The following is a 20,785-nucleotide window of genomic DNA, read 5'->3' on the forward strand; positions in this document are numbered from 1 at the left end:
TAAACCTTTAGGTCAGTCAGGAAACCCCGTGACTTTTACAAGCCGATCGCCTGTCTGATTATCAAGATATTTATGATTGGAAATCGAAACCAAATATTGCGTTTGCCTAACGGTTTTCATAACACTACAGTCTATTGGGGAAAACGAGTATGGTAAAAACCGGTCACTCAAATATTTTTACTTTTTTGAGGCACTTCTTGATCATTTTGAAGCGTAATTTTTTTCTTCAATATTGAATTATGTCACAGACACTGATGATAACACGTAGGGCCATGCATCTCAGATTTAACGTTGTTAAACGATCCCTTTAAGTAATCTGGTAATCTATTTATTTAATCTTTTTAAGGAAGTCTCAACAGTGCATGAAATAAATCAAATGCTTCTTCATGATTAAACATCTTTCTTTCAACTAAGGGGGAGGAGGTATTCCCTTGCACATAGAGGATTTTCCCGCGCCCCTATAAACTTTTATCCATAAACTGTAAGGAAGCACGCATGTTATACATTTTGCACTCCGGGTACACGCCCCCTCAACGACAATTTAAACATTCAGTTTTGACGTTGATTGTAAGTCACAAGGTGTTAATTATACGTGTACATTTTGTATATTCCTGATAAGAATATGCCCTCAACAAGAGTAGGAAGACATGAACAAGAATCTCAAAAAGATGATTTATCAAATATCAAGAACGTGACAATCTATGTTCATCGTCACACAAATAAGTGTTCATCACGATTCAACAAGTGTCATACATTATCCAGGTAGACATAGATCTTGCATAGTCGTTCTATTCAGTTTCTTTGACATGCATGTTTTGATCCATGGATAATGTTTTCATCGTGATTCAGAAAAGTGTCTCATCAAGTTCACTTGGTCACATAGTTCTTGTAGACACGCTCAATCGCTATTTTTGTGACTTCGCAGTTCCGTTCGGTTTGCTTGTCTTTTTCTCCGGCTTTTTCTCGTTGACTATTTTCACGCCTTTCTCTGTCATACTCAAGTCTTTTTTCTTCTGACTTCCGTCCGAATGGTTCTGCTTTTTGCACATGGTTGGTATTTGTGAGAGCTGTGGTAACTTGGTCACGTGACCAGTCTTCGCCATCCGGACCGTGATCACGATGAACACGACGATGACGAGGATGATGAGTATCGAGAAAATGACGATGAGAGCGATGTGCGCCGGCTCCATCGGCGTCGGTGGAAGTCTGGCTGGTGTGGTTGCTGTCCACATCATCGTCGTGTCGCCCGTGATCGTTGATGACGGTAATGACGAGGTCATCGTCTCTATCTCTGTCGTAGTGTTGTCTGTGAATGTATCATTTTCAGTTGGTACAATCGTCGGGTCGTCTAGGATCTCGCACAGTGGGGTCACAAGGTTTATTTCTAGGAAAGCAAGAGAAAGACATCGGAAGTGTATGACTGGAAAATTTGACAAGTGTAACTAAAATATTTTCCCCTAAATCTTCCTGCAGGACTTTTCATCAAACAACTTTCACACGATACAGAAGAATAACATCGAGAAGATGAGATGAGAAACATATAGGTTCAATTGTACAGAATATCAAATATTATGTCGATTTTTAACCAAAGAGTTGCCCTTTTCGCAATTGTAATTAAAAATATGACCAACATTGTCCCCATAATAGGTTACTCCTTATTATGAAAATTTCAACAACAAAAAAAAAATCTTTAACAACCCCTGCCCCCGGTCCTGGTAGGCTAAATGACTCACCCGTGGTCTCGCCCATTGGGTCTGTCCAGTTAGCGGTAACGAACGTCAGTTCTACCTCATCACCGGGGTATTTACCGCCATCGACCAGCGAGTCGACAACGGGTGTTATCTGAGGAAGAAAGCATAATAGTTTCTTTTTATAACGAACTATAAAGCCAAAGCACAAACCTCAAGAAACGTTGGACAATATCATTCGAATGTCACAAAAAGTGACCCAATCGTCATTTTGTTAGTTTGTTTGTTTTTCGGTAAAATATACTTGAAGGGTTGAGAGGGAAACAGAGACGACGCAGGTTTGAGACGAAAACGTCTTGATTTTTAAATTGACCGTCAAGAACAACAAAAAAATGATTCAAATTTTAACCTGCTGACATCAATTTAAAACTGCCTCTAATTCCTGATTTTGCCAAAGAGGATTTTTTAAAAATTCTTGTATTTACCACTTTGCCGACAGACATTGTGAAAGTGCAAAATAAGCCACCAACTCCGCTCCCCCTTCCCTGGCCTTTGGTGCCGCCCCTATAACTGCCACAAGATTTTAATTACTGTTACTTACCTTGACGTAGTAAAGCTGCCCTTCTTCGAGACCCTGAAGTGTTGTTGAAATTCGGAAGTCCTGAAAAAAATGAATAAAGGTTGGTCACATTCTTAATAAATCTCTCTCATTTAAACATCACAAATGGGGCAAAGCTATCATTCATCTTTTTCTCGTAATGGTAACCACTGTCATTAACATTTATATAAAGACATGATGGTACGATTTAGTATTCTGAAGATTAACTCGTACTTTAAAACCATTCTAAAGCCATTCAAAATGTTAATCAATTTCAGAGTTGTGAGAATTTTTTTCTTCAGCATAACTTCAAAGGTTATCACACTCTTAATAGTGACGACTGACAATGTACATGTTTACCTGATCTGTCATCTATTCATATTTATTGGAGTTTTAATACCTCTTGATTTCAAAATATTGTTAATGTGTGTTCTTGTGTAAGTGTGCGTGTACAATACCGATTATGAACTTTTTGTTATGACAAAAGTATATGATTGAGAGAAAGTATTTTATTTTTTCGTTATCTCACCGTCTGATTTGTCTCATTCGACAGAACAGGCATGAAAATGTTCAATGTTTGAAATGACATCGAAGGAGGTTCCACAACTACATCCGGGGCAGGGGTCACCACTATACCGAAGTCTATGGAGTACAGGAAGATGTTTCCATTGACTTGGAATGGTGGAAGCCATGATACAGATACTTGTAGGAGATTCGTCGAACTGTTGCGGCAAAGACTGTTCACATGAGGGTCGATGGGGGCGCCAGAGTACTGAACGATGACTGTCAGAAAAATAGACAGAAAGTAAAAAGGAGAATAATTAAGTCCGTGTCCAGTTCGAACAAGGCATCATTGTGTAAATCAAAATCCAAGGAAATAAATATCAACCCATAAAGCACCGAACTGTGATGGCCGTATAAAACGTTACGTACAACAAAATAAACAACCTAGAATTGACGTTTAAGACCAATACTGATTTTACATTGACTTTTATTACGTTCTTAAAAGGGTCGTAATTCATTTTTAAATGCTTGGTGTGTGTACCCAATGCCATATCAGAACTCAATCTTGTGGATGATTTTACGATTTTCAGTTACCTTTCAGTGAAGTTTCTCTTTTAATTCTCACTGGACGTTTTAAATAAATAAGTATTCACAAAATTACGAGAAGTTGAAAATTGAAGTGTATCACTAATTTATTAATTGATTTTATTTCATTTCCTGGAACATAAAGTAGTACAACAATACCAAAGACCAACTAAAGAAGGCTCTGCTCATTAGCTGATGATATAATAGATAAATATAATACATAATTACATAACATATATAAATATTCTATATCAGGAAGATGCAAAAGACTATTCATTAAAATGATAAATGTAAAACAATGATATTTTGTGCAGGTCGTAAAAATGTATCGTTCTAAAGGGGGAGAGAAGTATAAAAAAATAAAAATAAAAATAAAATCATTTATATTGGGCAAAGAAAAGCCTGAAATAAAAGTATATTTTTTATTAAACTTGATTTTGTTCTCTCCAAATATCATTATGCTTACCTCGATTCATGCAGTAGTCCATATCGCCTGTGACCTGTAGGCACTCTAATATGAACAAGATACAGATGAAGAAAATAGCGAGTGGGATGGACAGAGAAAGGCAGAAAGAATTGGAAATGTATTATATTCGTTCAAAGATACAGAATACGATCCTTAAAAATGATGACTGGGAGGGTATTTAACTGGAAATATCCTATACAAAATAAAGTAGTTTGAAACTAGTCAAAAAATAGCGTTGGGGGGGGGGGGGAACAGGACAGAAAATGTATATTCAACCCTGATTAAAATTTTCCATCTATCTTTTGTTCCAAATCCTCAGTTAACAAATTCTTCTATTTTCCATTTTCCTGGGAAAATTGAAAATATAATCCAATTTTCTAGGCAATATTATACAAATAAAGAGGAAATAGAAAAAAATATATATTTACGCATTTGAAAAACGATCAGGGTAGGTGCATTATTTTTGCTTTTATAAGGAAAAGGATGTTTCAACCAAGTTTACGGTAGAAGTTGAATATTATGAGAATATTCTTTTGGAGATTTAAATGCTCTTCCGCTGCCGACTCTTTTAGCAATCTCTAGTTATCTCGGTATGAAATTGCCTAATCTAACGGATGCAATGATCATCATTATGTGATCTCTATGGTAAAGGGGGGGGGCGGAAGTAATTATGGAATGTCCTTGCATTCTTGCAATGATCTTCATGACAATTCTCAAAGATTTTCTTGTCGTTTATTCTGTCAGAATCTCCCGTCATCATGGTCATATGCCATGGTTTTAGGGTCCCTCCCTCCTTTCAACATACCTTTACCCGAGCCAAGATTTCAGTATTTTTATCACTGTATTTTTGTTGAGGAGGGGTGAAGATAGACCGCAAAAAACGGTCGTAATCAAATCCAAAGACTCATCCTTTAAATCAAACACAGTGTTATATACAAAATTAAAAAAAAACACTAAATGATAATTGCACTTGATTGACATCTTTACACGTAACGATAGGAGCGCAGTATAACGCAATTGACCTAATACCTTAGCCTTGAGGGATCCCTCTCCCTCCCCATCTCATGACGTGACAAATGACTTAGGTATCAGAGAGGTAAACGATTTGTGTCATTTTCCCGGACCCAATATAAAGATGAGGTTGGGATACTCCATTGACCATTAGAACGAAGTGCTCTTCGATCCCTCCAGTCGTGCCTGAGCTGCGTCATCCTTTAAAGACCGTCTGCACTAGTTTGGTCAGGGGGATTAGACCTCCCTGCGAGGTCACTGACAGGTGGTTATCTCATCATATCAGCTCTCAATTAACATAAGAAAAGGGGATCATGGGGGACCAACAGGCACCGATTAGGCATTGTTTGCTATATTGAGGGCGCAAGTAGCTATAAATAGTAGAATGGGGCTTTAAATAGGGCTATACGATAGACTTCATGCATTCATTCAAATTCGGTTCGAGTTTTCTTGTCTGGCTCGTCACAATCACTCATGATCATTCAGCCAGACTCATGTCTGAAAACATTCTTGAGGGAAGTTAACATCATCACAGCTCAATGTCCTTAAAATAATCCCTTTCCCTTCCCTACCCTTCCCCGTTCATATCCATCTCTAGTAGACCTCTATCATCTCCGTCTATCCGTTTTCCTTCCACAATCCCTCTCTTCGTATCTTCGACTCTAGTTCTTTAAAACTTTTATAGTAACCAATTTTTTTCCCCCCCCCCCCACTCTTTCCTTCTCCATTCTTCCATCTCTCCCTCAATCCCCCATCTGCTCTCTCCCTCCCTCCCTCTCTCTCTCTCTCTCTCTCTTTCTCTCTCTCTCTATCTCTCTCTCTCTCTCTCCCTCTCTCTCTCTCTCCCTCACTCTGCTCTTCCCTCATTCATTCAGTCTCATTCTGTTTGACGCTACTTTTCAAACAATCACTAAGAAAAGGGCTAGTTATCTAATCATTATTCATATTTGTATTATTGTATTTAAAATGACTCACGCGTAAAATTACGTGATACATTAATGGGCGCTAACCCAAACTATCGATGGGTATTTACTCAAATCTACCGTGAGTCTACCTTGTCGTATTTGTGGGGGGGGGGGGAACCGTCCCATGCCCACTTTAATATTCAATATGGTACACCTTCACAAAACGGGCCCTTAATGTTGTTCTTGTGGATCCCTCATAAGCCCAGAAAGGACATTGTTAATTTAACATTCTCCTTCTTTTTCTTTCGCTTTCGTAGATTTGCTTTTTGTTTTGTTTTGCTTTGTTGGGTGGGGGATTTCATGCCCCTTTTCCCACTCAATCCTAGATACGCCCCTGATAATACATACCTGGTGTCTGGAATGATTTCATAGCTCCCTGTAATGATTTATGTTGTCTTCCAGGACGGAAAAGATGAATCTAAAAGTAGGGAATAATTATAAAAAGAAAGTTCATACCTACCACAAAACTTAAATAGCATGCACCGACAGAAACAGAGTGCTCCTACAAATTAGAACTTCATCAATCGTAAACAGCATAAATACAAATACGTTTAATGTACAGTCAGTCAAGAGCCGCTCAGTCTCATGCTCATTAATGGCCCATAATCTAGCTGAAATGCAAATTCCAGAATATTGATCTATCATATTATAATATAATGTTATTGAGTATTGATCTTGGTTTCATTTTCAGTAATTGGTTAGCCCACATAACATACCACTGCACAATAATTAAAACAATTACTAGCTCTCTACAAAAGCATCATGTTCGCGTATTCGGCATACCAGGGGGAATTCACAATTCATTATACCTCTTCCAGCCTTTGATCATTCAATAATTCATGTCGGGATGAAATAGACATTCAGGCCCTTGTATCAAGTTCTATGAAAAATTAAAATTATCACTAATGTGACTCCCCGGGAAGTCAAAATGGAGTGAATTTCATTTGTTAAGTGTATTTATCGGCATCACTCAATCCGAGGATTCTACGAGTTTTTAATCGACTTTTGTAATGGCGTACTAACACCTTTCGAGAAACTGGTAAGGATTATTCTTTATCAATCCCATGTAGAGACTAAACTGAACGCTTCCTTTCCATCCCTTTAGTATGTATAATGATACTCCTGTGATACGCATTTTGACATTTTAATGGAGGAAAGGTCGTGAAACCATATTCATGTACGTGTATAACCTTTTACAATTTCAATTATGTCTGGATTTGAGGCTTGTCTTTGTTGCCCCATTGTCTTGACTGAATGTCAATGACATTATGGACCCTACCACAATGACACCATCCCGTCTCCATCTCTCTGTTGATCTGTATGTCTGTCTCTCAAAATCTCTCTCTCTATATAACATTTATTTCAAAGACCCAAACAAACAACCCCTCTCCCCTCTCTCTTTTTTTTCTCTCTCTCTCTCTCTGTCTCTCTCTCTGTCTCTCTCTCTCTCTCTCTCTCTCTCTCTCTCTGTCTCTGTCTGTCTGTCTCTCTCTCTCTCTCTCTCTTCTCTTTTTGTCTGACCGTCTGTTTTCCCTCTTTATCTAAATTTCTGCTTTTGTTATATCCATCTAAGAATCTATATCACTTTTATTCTTACGCTTTCTCTACCTTTTTTGTCTGTCTGTCTTTCACTCTTTCTCTCTCACTTTTCATCGTCTCTACGTCATTTTTTCTTCTTCATGACATCATCGTATCATCGAGGAGGTCGTCGTCCTCCCCAATACCAGGGGAACCTTATCGACCTTCGGTATCAAGTCGTAATCATCTGTTTATGCCACTAGCACCTGCTATGGTCCAGTACAATAGTTCTCAGAGGTGAGCATAATTCTGACATTCAAATAACAAGGGCCCGATTTGTCTAATCGAAATGACCCCATAAACATCATGATTCTAATCACGTGACAATAAAAAGGGGCCACCTACATTCATTCTCACATCATTCGTTTAGATTAACAAAAGAATTTGTCTTTGTGACAAATCTCCTAAATATTTACATACACATTCTTTGAAACAATCGATTTTGACATCTTCCTTTTCTAGCCTTTGTCTTTGAGTAAAACATTCCAACTTTGCCTACTCACGTCGTGGTCACTATCATTAATGTATACCGTCACTGATAACTCATAAACTTGGCCCTTTTTTTTGGGGGGGGGGGTTGCTGGAAGGTTTATTCGTTTTATGTTCCCATTTAATCTTTGTTGATGGTATGAATCATAACCAAAGATAACAGGATCACGGAAGTAGTAAAAACGATGTGATTCTGGCACAAGCAATTGAAATCAATCGAAGAGAGTGCTCTAAGGCAGCTGGACTTTCTAGAGGCATGGAAAGGATGGGGAATATTATGGTCCCATGTCTGTATAATATTATAGGCCTATCTTTGGAATTTTTGCTTTAAAAAATTAGGCTTCCTGTTCCCCTCGGCATGAAACCTTGAAGCTTAGAATAAAATAGAACTCCCCCTTTTGACCACTGTAAAGAAAATGTTACGATAAAATGACAGAAGATGACAGAAAATGGCGGGAAGATGTCTGAATGAAGAAAAAAAATGACGGTTCTTTGACATGTTGACACGAGTCGCTCAGCCTCGCAGGCGTTAGAGGTTACACGTTCTTAGGCCCATAGGGAACCATTAATGCTGCAATGATTGCCCGCGTTAAAACATATCTTTGTTGATACAAAGAAAACCCTAGAGAGATAATGTTCTTTGTTGCGCTTTTAACGCTTTTTGTGGGTTTGATGATCGAAGGAGAGGCTATATTAAAGAGACTTGATGCTATATGGATTGGAACTGAAAATTGTGTACAGTTTGGAGAGGGGGTTTTCGGGGAAATGTGATGTTATAGTCCCTGAAATCCATGATTCATTGAACTTATCTGACCAGAATTGTCAGTGAATTTATATGAATAATGTAAAATATTACTTGAAATTGTCATTCGGTGCTATTTATAATTATCTAACTATCCTTGAGATTTTCGGTGTGGAACGCCCATTTCCATATTTAGGAGGAAGGGAGGGCTGAATGAGGATGCAGATTGATCTATCCAGGCCTATCTCTTTATCCAAGCTATCTGGTTAAAGTGTCTCGCATTTCATCTGAATTGTGTACGAGGATGAAGGAAATAACTGTCTTGTGTCTTTATTTATGTAAATCATAATTCTTCATCTATGTAAGGCGATGTTTGAATAGTTTCAACGGCACATCTCACACTGACAATAATTAAATTCCTCTTACAAATAGACCCACCGCCCACTAAACACACAAATTCGGTATCGTCACCCCTCGGAAAAGTTGGGTCATGGGTGTCGTGGGTTATAAAGCACCCTAAGATAGTTCTTGCAAATAGGAAATTTCGAAAGATTTGTTATGTATTTGAAACTGACTAAAATCAACTCTGAAGGCTGGACTATCTAGAATATTCCACTTCTTACCTCAAGTTCGTAGAGTTGTCCAAAACTCAGGTTGTTGAAGAAATGTTCCTCTTTCGACTTGAATGTGGTGAGAAAGGAAATTGGAGGAAATTGTTTTTAGAAATTATCTATAATTTATTTCTGTAACATCTTGATAAAATACAATCATTCTAGTTCATTTGACCTACATGTTGAGAAATTTAACTCATTCAAACTTTTGAATAATTTTGCAATACGAATTTTGCCAAAATCTGTCCATTTAGTGTTAGTAACGCAATTGAATTTATTGAAATAGATTAACATTTCATACAAAATCAAATATTTTCGCTGAAAGATTAAAACAACGAACATAACAAGAAACAAATGAAGAAAGATAGAGAAACAAAAAGGAATGGCGACAAGAAAAGAGTTACTAGTAACAAGAATAAAATAAAAGAGGAAAGGATGGAACAAAATATCTTGTATCTTGTAAAAGACAGAATAGTAGAAGCGACAAACAAAGTGAAGACAGTTACAGGCAAACCGGGAAAAAGTAATTGACGAAAAAACATAAATGAATAATAAAATGGATGTAGACAATTGCTGAGGAGACAAAGAAATTAAAAGATGGAGGAATATCGATAAGAGCACATGATGATGGAGAAAATGGCGAAGAAGAGAAAAGAAAAGAAATTGTCGGACATAATATTTACCACCATGATTTCCTCGTTACCAACGAGACAAGGATCGGTCAAAACACTTTCTCCTCCCATCATTCCATCGAAACTTGTCAACCTCAAAACGTACATATCCTCTGGCTCCAACCCTGTTGAGGAAAGGGAATGTCAAAAAAAAAGTTTTAGAAGTTAATTTTGATTTGATTTGATTGAATTTTATTTACAGATATAATAACAACACAAAATCAATACTCTAGGCCTAAGGACAACAGAAATGAATAATACAAATGTATTTCCCTATTTAGATGTACCATTCATTCATTTCAAGTAATGTTAAGTTCCAATCAATCCATGTGAATTATTGAAAGAGTTTCATCAAATAATTTTAGAACGAAAAATTTGAATATTCTGTTGATCTTTTAGCGGAAATAAATGTCACTTTTTAAGACATTACCATTTTTATCGAAAGGGAAAACAATGAAAATAAGGATAATCTTTTTAACAATATATTGTAATTTTAATAAACAGAGGGTAAAGTTTTAGCATCTTTTTTAAAAGTCTAAGTCATTTTCTTTTAAATCATTAATTTGTTGACAATATGACCAAAGTGTGGATCATGTTCGAAACATTTTAAGGACTAAAAGGTTGAAAGCATTCGCAAAACAGAATGCATGGTTTCAATAAAAGAATCACGGTATATATATATATATATATATAAATATGGTAGGGTATACAGATCAATTCAAAGTTTCAAAAGTCATCAGGCAAAAGCCGACGATAAGTATCTACCGAACTATCCAAATCTTTTCAGAATTCTCTTCCCTTTATCGAGTGTCGAAGTTATTTATCAATCATTACTCATCTGGCGTAACACCCTGTACCCCTTAAATTGCGAAATTGAAAATGATTTTGTGGTTTTCTTTTTAAAATAAGATGCCATTCCATTACCCAATTCTGGTATATTAACTCAGTGGTTGAACAGAAAAATTGATAAAGAGGAATCATGAGTCATGAGTCATGATAAATAATTCATTTCAAAGTTCACCTGCAGGTCGTTGCCAGGTAACCCTTGTAAACAGATCCCATGACGTTCGGCCGCCTGGTCCAGTGCTGTTCTGAGGTACGATGTCAACACTGATGAACGCTTCTGATACCACAGCTGAAAATATACAATATTAAAAAAAAAGTTAATTAATACGTGAAAATGTTTATCACAATTTAATACTTTAAGTTATCCAATTGTTTGGGTACAATAGCTGAAAATAAGACAATAAAAACAATCCACATGTAAGCGACATGATTAAACTCGGTTATAAAGTGCTGAGAAAGCGATACTATACAACTCACAAAGAGTGTAAATAATTTCAAGAGGGAAGAATTACCAAGGAATATGGTTGAATTTACACTCTCTTCAAAGGTGAAAACATGCTAACCTTTCTTTTTCTATTTTATCTGTCAAGTTCTCAGAATTCGCCATATTTTAAATATCAACCTTAAAACTTCACACATCAATGTCTAGACGTGTCTTAAGAAATAGATGGATGAGTGCTCTACTGCTCATAACCTTCAAGAAACTTGTCACCAACACTATCTACAGACTACTGTTTAATAGTGACCTAATAATGTCCGGATTGGCAAAGAAGGGCTCAGCTAGAACTGACGGAATACACATTTACTGAGACAAGCACTTCTACCCATACTGGAAAAGTAACAATAAAGATGATTCGGATTTTTATTTCAAGATATCTATGATTCCTGGCTTCTAGGACAGCCGACACATGGAGTATCACTCCCGGACAACTATTCCTCGGTTATAAACTGTCCGCTTGGACTACTACCCCTACACAATATCCCTCCTTCCCCACCCCCACCCCAAACACACACACACACGCACACAACTAATATAATTCCACCTAGCCTTCTCTGACTGCTGCAACTGGTGGCAATGGGATGTTGTACGGGCATTATTGTCATGAGCCGACAAATATTCTGGAACTGATTGTCCGGGGATAACTTGTCCTTGGAAAAGTTGTCCTGATACATATTCCTGATCATTATGTAGATTATAATATACACCTGCACTTCTTCATTAATTCGAATAAATCACAATTTCCTTATGCCAATATAAAGAAATGATGTAAAGAAATACTTCAATTGGCTTTGAAAAAGAAATCGCTTAGTCATCCAGAAAAAAGGCAAACACAGATTGAGTTACTACATGATAATACTATTTGATTTTGAAGTAAAGGTCCAGAAAGGAGTGGACAAGAGTAACATTTTGGCATGGCCAGACGGAAAGTCAACGCCCAGCTGTATTACATTAAAACATAGTTTGTGACATGATTTCGGATATAGAATGGAAATAAGATTTGTGCTGATAAATGTCTGCCAAGAAGTTCCACATCTTCCCACGTGCAACTGTTCATAGTACTCTTTGCAATCGGTTGCATAAAAACACATATCATAAAACTCGCCCTTTCAACACAGTGATAAACGGCAAGATAATTTTTTTCAAAGAGTGTCCTCCAAATGCGGAACGATAACATCATAATTTTCCTTGTTAAACAACGTATATACATTATTTCCCATTCTGCAACATGTCTCTATATATTTTCTTCCTTTATTATTCCTTTTTATTCCTTTTTATTTATTATTTCCTGCTCTTCTTTGTTATTTATTCATTTTCTTATATGGGGCGGTAAGCTACGTTCGATAGTATAATTAGCGATCATCCTTTTAGTGTGCAACTGTGCGTGGTACACAATTTTTAGTCATTTTAATTGATACAAAACTCTAACCAACATGTCAATCTAAAGTGTGTTTACACATCGACATGCCATAGAAAATTGGGAAAATGACAGTCACTTTGCCCCCAAAGCATGGTCTGCTTACAATCAGGAAAGTTCGGTTTTCTTGAAAGGAAATCTGATTTCCTGATTAAGTTAGAAGGCGCCAATTTAGCACTCGGTCTCATTAAACAACCCTAGAAAAGTCTACATGGGAAGTACCTTATACATGCTCCAACGAATATTACTCTCTGTTGTCAATTTCTGCCAATGTCCGATTTCCTTACTTCAGACCGGAATCAAATACTAACCCTAACCCTAAACCTTATCAGGGCCTAAAATCAAAGCACGGTACCACTTTAATCCTAAACATCGACTTCATTCGCGTTCTTATAGACGACCTTATGGCAAGCCAAATGAGTAACTCAGATTATCGTCGATAAACTATATAAGTTTTTTGAGAAAAAAACTCTGCATATCGAAAGATGAACCTGGTTATTCGACATGAACATTGGGCATTTGGCTTGCCATCATCTGATACATTGTTTTGTGACATTTTTTAAGGTTGTTGACGGTGAGAGGAGGTGCACAACTCGAGAGTAAATGTTTCATGTCCATTAATGACTAGGATTATGTCGTCAGAAAAAATATGATTGTGAATCTTGGATTAGAATGCAGTATTTGCCGTTCTGTACACATACCATTCAAGTACAATACTTCGGACATCGGTGTATCAGCTGGCCAGAGCCTCCCGACTTTCTGACTCCTTTTCCCCTCGAATCTGTATCATCTCTGTGTTAAATATATCAACACCATTTAACAAGATCCAGCAAGATTTTGTTATCCGTTTGATCATCTTCAAAGGCGTTAAATGATACAATTTAAGTGCTCCCCTCTTCCTTCAGAGAGACTATAATGAATATTAATGTACGAGTATATCCCCCAAAACATCTGTCTTGACTCACGGGCTACTTTGCTTGTAATGGAATTAATGTTTAAACTTTGATAAAGGACACATACGAAAAAAAAATCCCAAACTTAATTATCTGCGATTACATCTTAGTTTATTTTGATAAAATTTACGAGGAATGAAGGAGAAGATTATATATGAATTTCTATCTCTAACTTTGGAAGACAGATTTGACGAAGGTACAGGTTTGGTGAATTAAAGCAGGAATAATTGGCATACTGGATGTTATGTCAAATACTACACACCATGGTATTATCGTACTTGTGGTTATCAGAAAAGAGCCAAGATTTGAGTGTCCATTCACGTGTCGGATTATGAAATATTACACCATGAGTTCGAAATGGTATTTTTTTTTTGCCTAACTTACACTGAATTTTCAATACCATTGTGTCACCAACCTAGTTAGACGTAGCTTACAATGTTCCGATATAAGCCGAACTAATTTGTTATTATAAAAATTTGGTTATACCCTTGCAATCAGATCCAGGGCACTGCAGCATTCAAAACAAAAATCAGGAGCCAATCAGGACACTCCATTATACCAGCCACTAATGACAAATTAATCTTGATTGGTTCATTGAAGAAATCACAATTCGCGCATTGGTTTTGATTGGTTGATTCTATATATTTGCTATTGATTTGTACATTGTTGTAAATCTCTGTGCAAGAGGGTCATGACCTTCTGAGTTAAATGACTCTCATATCACCCCTCCCGATACATCATCCTTGAAATATTAACCCCTCCCCGTGAAATGTGATTAGGGGTCCTTTAAACGTCTGATAGGTGTGTGTGATTGCCAATATCCCCACTGACGAATGTCCATTCTGTCGCCCATAGGCCAATATAGTTTAGCAGGGTGACCAACACAGTTAGTACATGGACATCTTTCAATACGAATAGCTCGTGAAAGCTTAAAAAGTAGCAGTGGTGGTTGATATGACTGCTTAGAAAGCATGAATGCTTGCTAGTAAGCAACCAGAGGACCGACGGCTTTAGGTCCTCTCTCCGAGGGAAGTAAATGTAGTTATGAGTTCCTTAAAAATATGAGTGATCAATAAGAAAGCCATATACGTGCTGCAAAGGATGAAGGCAGAATAACCCTTTAGTCAAATACGAAAAATGAATCAAATATATCGAACCCTAATTAACAAAGACAATTTATTAACAGATGTATTATGATGAGGTGGTCTTTATTGTACAGGTTCCTTTAATAGAGGTTTCAATGGGAAATTCTGCTCGAGGGGAACCCCCCAAAATCTTTACAAAAAGGTGGTCTTTCTATAAAGGTGGTCACTAAAGCAGATTTGACTGACTGATAAGACATACGTTGTAATTCATGACTTGGGATAACGCCATTGATACTATAAAGTTTGTGATGTTTATATTTTTAGAATAATAATTAATTTTTGCAGTATTTTCATGTTTTGATTTAGAAATAAAACGTAGCAAGACAATGGACTTGAGAAAGAAAACAAACACCAAATGAAGAAATTCATCGGAAATGATATATCAGTATACATGTATTTCAAGTTTTGATATTCTACGTCGTTATGACTAACTGAAAGATAGTCACCATACATAAATTTTCCCCCGAACTGTATAATTCTATGATTATATTAAAGAAATATAAATACGCATGATTCAGGTTCCCTAGAAATAGCATTTTAAAACTTTGAATGGAGCCTTTAACATATTTCAAGCATATTTGGAATGTATTCAAAGGAAGTGGGTGGGTAAAAATAATTAGATTTCTGTAAATCTAATAGGCAAGGTCGAAGTCCTCCGCCAAGTTACTCAGTCCAGCTTAAATGATGATAGATGACGATCAGAATGGACCAAATCTGGATCACTGGATCAGTAGTATCATTGACATTATCAAATCTCATCCCTGAATTTAAAAAAGATTAAATTAAGATAAAATTAAAGAAAAATAAAAATAAAACCCAAATAATTAAAACAAACAAACTAAAGCAGCGACGAAACAGATGAAACATAACGTTTATAAGTCCAGTTACGCTACATGCCATGCATAAGGATTAGGATAACTTCATAGCATTGTATGCGAAGAGGCTGACGGTCAAATCAAGTTTGATCTAGTCACTAGTGTATGGGCAACAGTTTCACAGGGCTCTAATTTGATTAACCCACAAAACACTACCAATTCATAGGCTCCTTTGCACCGAGTGGCAATGACTCCTCTTTACACGTGTCATAATATTTAACCTAAATGAGTTTATTCAAACGTGGGAAGTAGGGACAGCCCGTAGCAGGTGAGACGCCATCTTTAATTGAGTGATGATTGGTCCGTTGTTGTCACGTGGACAGTTTCAAATCATTGTCTCACCACCCATCGTAAGCTCATAATTTGTCTGCTACCGTAGATAGAGCGATTACTACGAGCTACTGACGGGACCAGAATAGGATATGCTCCTCTCTGATGTCATCCTTAATTAATCTAGTTTGATGACTTAATGGCAGAGGTGATGATCAACTAGAAGATTGGATGGAATGTCTGGAAAGAATGTCTGAATGAGCAACAATGAGACAAAAACTGCGTATAGATTGTGATACATTTTGGAGATTATAGACAGTTTCAGCTGATGACATCACTATCAATATATCGTTTGTTAATTTCTCAATATAGCAAACTTCTCTCAAAATGTGATATTTGCAAATATAAGGAAAGTTTGTAGAAAACAACATAGAAAACTAGGTTTACATACATGCCCAGTATATAGAAACGGGTGGAATGTAACTTTTCAGTTATGCTTTCTCAGGTTTTCTGAAAATGCGGTTTTTACGCACAATGCAGCAAGTATAAAAGAATAATCTATACAAAATAGTCTGACAAGACATCTTATCTGTAAAGCATACCGTCTTAAATTCTGCCCACAGGCAATTTATTGTATTCATAGACGAGGGATGCGTCAGTGTGACATCATTCATAACAAGCTTGTCTCCTGCAAGGGGCGCTACATGCTCATTGTGATTCTCGTTAAACAAGGATTCTGATTATTTGATGATAGAGCTATTCACATGGTTAATAATTGATGGTTAATTGGTTAATGGCGTCACTTTTTTTAACGAGGGACTACGGCGGGAAGCGTAAGACATGTCCGGGGTTTATGAGATAGAGTAAGGAGGGAGAGAGGGTGAGATAGAGTGGGGAGGGAGAGAGGGTGAGCGAGAGAGAGATAGAAAGAAAGAGAGAGAAGCAAGATAGATGAAGAGAGGGAGATTAGGCCACCCCACATAACACACATCCTCTCCCACTCGTACATATGCAATTCAATTCAATTTATTTCGCAATATAAAAATCAAAGTATACAAGGTGACAGTAAATTTTAACTATATTTACAAAGGTTATAAGCGGAGCTTTCCATGAAGATTGCGAAAACCTGTAAAGTTGGATCGCCCATACCCCCAAACCCCATTCACTGCCCTAACATAACTTATTTTAAATCACACTATATTCCACGTTGTTATAACAAAACAAAAATCTATATATAATACACCTCAGCTAAAATTTAAATAATATGTGTTTCATAGGTGTAATCGACAAGATAAGAAGAAAAGATATTATTGATATACAAACAGCTTTTAAAAAATAAAAGCAAAGTGCGAAAAGCATTTGAGTGAGAGAATAAAATTGGTTTTGACTAATTCAGGAAACGGGGTGTGAAAGTATGGTGGCCCTGAAGGGACATCGCGAATAGACTAAATCGTGAAAAATATGCGATAAAATTCACGATATCCTCAATTTTATCGCATATTTTTCACGAAGAAATTCACGAAATTGACGATATCGTGAATTTTATCGTGAAAAGTTCACGATATAAAGTTCACGATATCGCCAATTTTATCGTGTACTCTATCGTGTACTCTATCGTGTACTCTCCTGACGGGCGCTTCGTAAACAAAACCAGCCCTAGCTGGGGGAGACAGAGAGAAGGAAAAAAGGGAAAGGGAAAGAGAAGATAAAAGGAAAGAAAGAATAAGAAGAAGAAAAGAGGGAAACGGGGGGGGGCGAAGGGCTCTTGCCTCCTCCTCACTCCCCCCCCCCCCCTCCCCGCCAAAAATAAATAAGGAGAGAGAGAAGGGAAAGGGAAAGGGAAAGAAAATATAAAAGGAAAGAAAGAAGAGGAAGAAGGAAAGAGGGAAACGGGGGAAGGGCGAAAGGCTCTTACCTCCCCCCCCCCCCCCCCGCCAAAAAAATAAATAAGAGAGAGAGAGAGAGAGAGAGAGAAGGGAAAGGGAAAGAAAGAAGAGGAATAAGAGGGAAACAGGGGAAGGGCGAAGGGCTCTTGCCTCCTCCCCCCCCCCCGCCAAAAATAAATAAGAGAGAGAAGGGAAAGGGAAAGAAAATATAAAAGGAAAGAAAGAAGAGGAATAAGAAGGAAAGAGGGAAACTAAGGAAGGGCGGAGGGCTCTTGCCTCCTCCCTCCCCACCCCCCGCCAAAAAAATAAATAAGAGATAGAGAGAGAAGGGAAAGGGAAAGGGAAGAGAAGATAAAAGGAAAGAAAGAAGAGGAAGAAGAAGAAGAAAAGAGGGAAACGGGGGCGAAGGGCTCTTGCATCCCCCCGCCCAAAAATAAATAAGAGAGAGAGAGAGAGAGAGAAGGGAAAGGGAAAGAGAATAAAAAAGGAAAGGAAGAAGAATAAGAAGAAAAGAGGGGCTCTTGCCTCCTCCCCCCCCCCCTCCCGCGCCAAAAAATAAATAGGAGAGAGAGAGAGAGAGAGATAGAGAGAAGGGAAAGGGAAAGGGAAAGAAAATATAAAAGGAAAGAAAGAAGAAGAAGACGGAAAGAGGGAAACGGGGAAAGGGCGAAAGGCTCTTACCTCCCCCTCCCCCCTCCCGCCATAAAGGGAAAGAGAAGGGAGAGGGAAAGAAAATATAAAAGGAAAGAAAGAAGAGGAAAAAGAATAAGAAAAGAGGGAAACAGGGGCGAAGGGCTCTTGCCTCCTTTCTTTTCTTTCTTTTCCTTTCTTTCCTATTCTCCCTCTTTTTCGTTTTTCTCTTTCTTTCTTCTCTTTCCCTTTCCTTCTCTCTCTCTCTCTCTCTCTCTTATTTATTTTTTGGCGGGGGGCGGGGGGACGAGGCAAAAGCCCTTTGCCCCCGTTTCCCTCTTTTATTCTTCTTCCTCTTCTCTCTTTACTTTTATCTTCTCTTTCCCTTTCCCTTTCCCTTCTTTCTCTCTCTCTCTCTCTGATTTATTTTTTGGCGGGGGGGGGGGAGGGGGGGGCAAGAGTCCTTCGCCCTTCCCCCGTTTTCCTCTTTTCTTCTTCTTCCTCTTCTTTCTTTCCTTTTATCTTCTCTTTCCCTTCCCTTTCCCTTCTCTCTCTCTCTCTGATTTATTTTTTGGCGGGGAGGGGGGGGGGGAGTGAGGAGGAGGCAAGAGCCCTTCGCCCCCCACCCCCCGTTTCCCTCTTTTCTTCTTATTATTCTTTCTTTCCTTTTATCTTCTCTTTCCCTTTCCCTTTTTTCCTTCTCTCTGTCTCCCCCAGCTAGGGCTGGTTTTGTTTACGAAGCGCCCGTCAGGAGAGTACACGATAGAGTACACGATAGAGTACACGATAAAATTGACGATATCGTGAACTTTATATCGTGAACTTTTCACGATAAAATTCACGATATCGTCAATTTCATCGTGAAAAGTTCACGATAAAGTTCACGATATCGTCAATTTCGTGAATTTCTTCGTGAAAAATATGCGATAAAATTGACGATATCGTGAATTTTATCGCATATTTTTCACGATTTAGTCTATTCGCGATGTCCCTTCAGGGCCACCATATGAAAGAGGTAAAAAGAGAGAAAAGATAAGAGAGGAAGGGGGAGTGGAGAGAGTGTCAGAAAGAAACACCGAGAGGGGGAAGAGAGAGAGAGAGAGAGAGAAAGAGAGAGAGAGAGAGAGAGAGAGAGAGAGAATGATATAATTTTAGATAGAGAGAGAGAGGTGGGGAGAGAAAGAGAGAGAAAGAGTATGCTAAGATAGTTTTTCAATTCCATTCATTTCCAAAAGAAAGATACACAAAGGTATTACAGATATCATTACAGAAAGTACGGAAAAAATGTATGTACATATTCATTTCTTCTTGGTAATCATACAAATACACTTAACACATAATAACATTATTACAAGAAATTCTCAATTTCTGAGGAAATGGGAGATTCACTAAAAAGCAGTGCTTGTAGTTTGTGGATCCCCCAGAAAAATATAATTTTAAATAGCTAGAAATGAAAAATGGACAAGAGAGGGGGGGGGATGAGAGACATTGGGGCAGTTAGTGGGGAAAAGAAAGAGAATGGGCTGAATGGAAGATAATGATTATCAGAGAAGGTGAGAAGGAAAAGAAAGAGACTGGTTAAAGGAGGGGAAGGGTTCAAGAGAGAGCGAGAGAGAGAGAGAGAGAGAGAGAGAGAGAGAGAGAGAGAGAGAGGACGAGAATGAAATGGGTCAAAAGTTGTCTCCTACCTACGGATGTAGCGTTAAGTCCGTTTCCAAATTGAACAACTTCCTCGATTTATATCTCCCAAATCCAAATCAGTTTGTATCAGCTTGGATTCCTAGGACTTGAAGGGACGGGAAAACACCCTGACAACTTTCGAAGAGCCAGAAAGTCGTTTTTAGTTTCCTTTCGAGTCTGGCTCCTACTCATATACGAGAGTCTTGATGTCATTGACATTGACTGTGTATAAATCGGAGGGTTGTAAGCGTGAAGCTTCATGTTGTACTGTAGCAGTACTGCATCGTTTTTTTGTGATTAATAGCCAACATCTTAATCTAATTTCTTATATTTTCTCAATGCATTATGGAGATAGAAAATAAATGATTTTTTATTTAAAAAATTACATTGAAAATGATGATGGGACACCAAAATTGAATCAAAAATATATCTTTTTAAAAGTTATACTACTACTACTACTACTTAATAATACTAATTTTGATGATAACAATGACGTTGATGATGATGATGATGATAATGACGATGATGCTGATACGGGTGATGATCATAATAATGAAATTGTAATAATACTATAGTAGTAGTAATATAAGTAGAAGTAGTAATAGTAGTAGTAATAGTAATAGTAGTAGTAGTAGTAGTAGTAGTAGTAGTAGTAGTAGTAGTAGTAGTAGTAGTA

General features: G+C 37.6%; 1 protein-coding gene across 1 annotated transcript; it reads right to left on the reverse strand.

Annotated features, from left to right (window-relative positions):
• Positions 1 to 245: 245 nt before the first annotated feature.
• On the reverse strand, positions 246 to 11,582 carry LOC100889338. The gene is made up of 10 exons (XM_030976414.1): positions 11,579 to 11,582; positions 10,930 to 11,043; positions 9,921 to 10,033; positions 9,250 to 9,306; positions 6,166 to 6,235; positions 3,842 to 3,886; positions 2,816 to 3,069; positions 2,290 to 2,349; positions 1,734 to 1,842; positions 246 to 1,384 (listed from the first exon to the last, which is right to left on the reverse strand). Exons 1-10 carry the CDS (start codon positions 11,580 to 11,582, stop codon positions 906 to 908), a joined length of 1,305 nt encoding a protein of 434 aa, XP_030832274.1. The 3' UTR covers positions 246 to 905.
• Between the last annotated feature and the right edge of the window lie 9,203 nt (positions 11,583 to 20,785).

The sequence above is a fragment of the Strongylocentrotus purpuratus genome, unplaced genomic scaffold (assembly GCF_000002235.5).
Source record: "Strongylocentrotus purpuratus isolate Spur 01 unplaced genomic scaffold, Spur_5.0 spur5_scaffold_9, whole genome shotgun sequence".
Taxonomy (NCBI): Eukaryota; Metazoa; Echinodermata; class Echinoidea; order Camarodonta; family Strongylocentrotidae; genus Strongylocentrotus; species Strongylocentrotus purpuratus.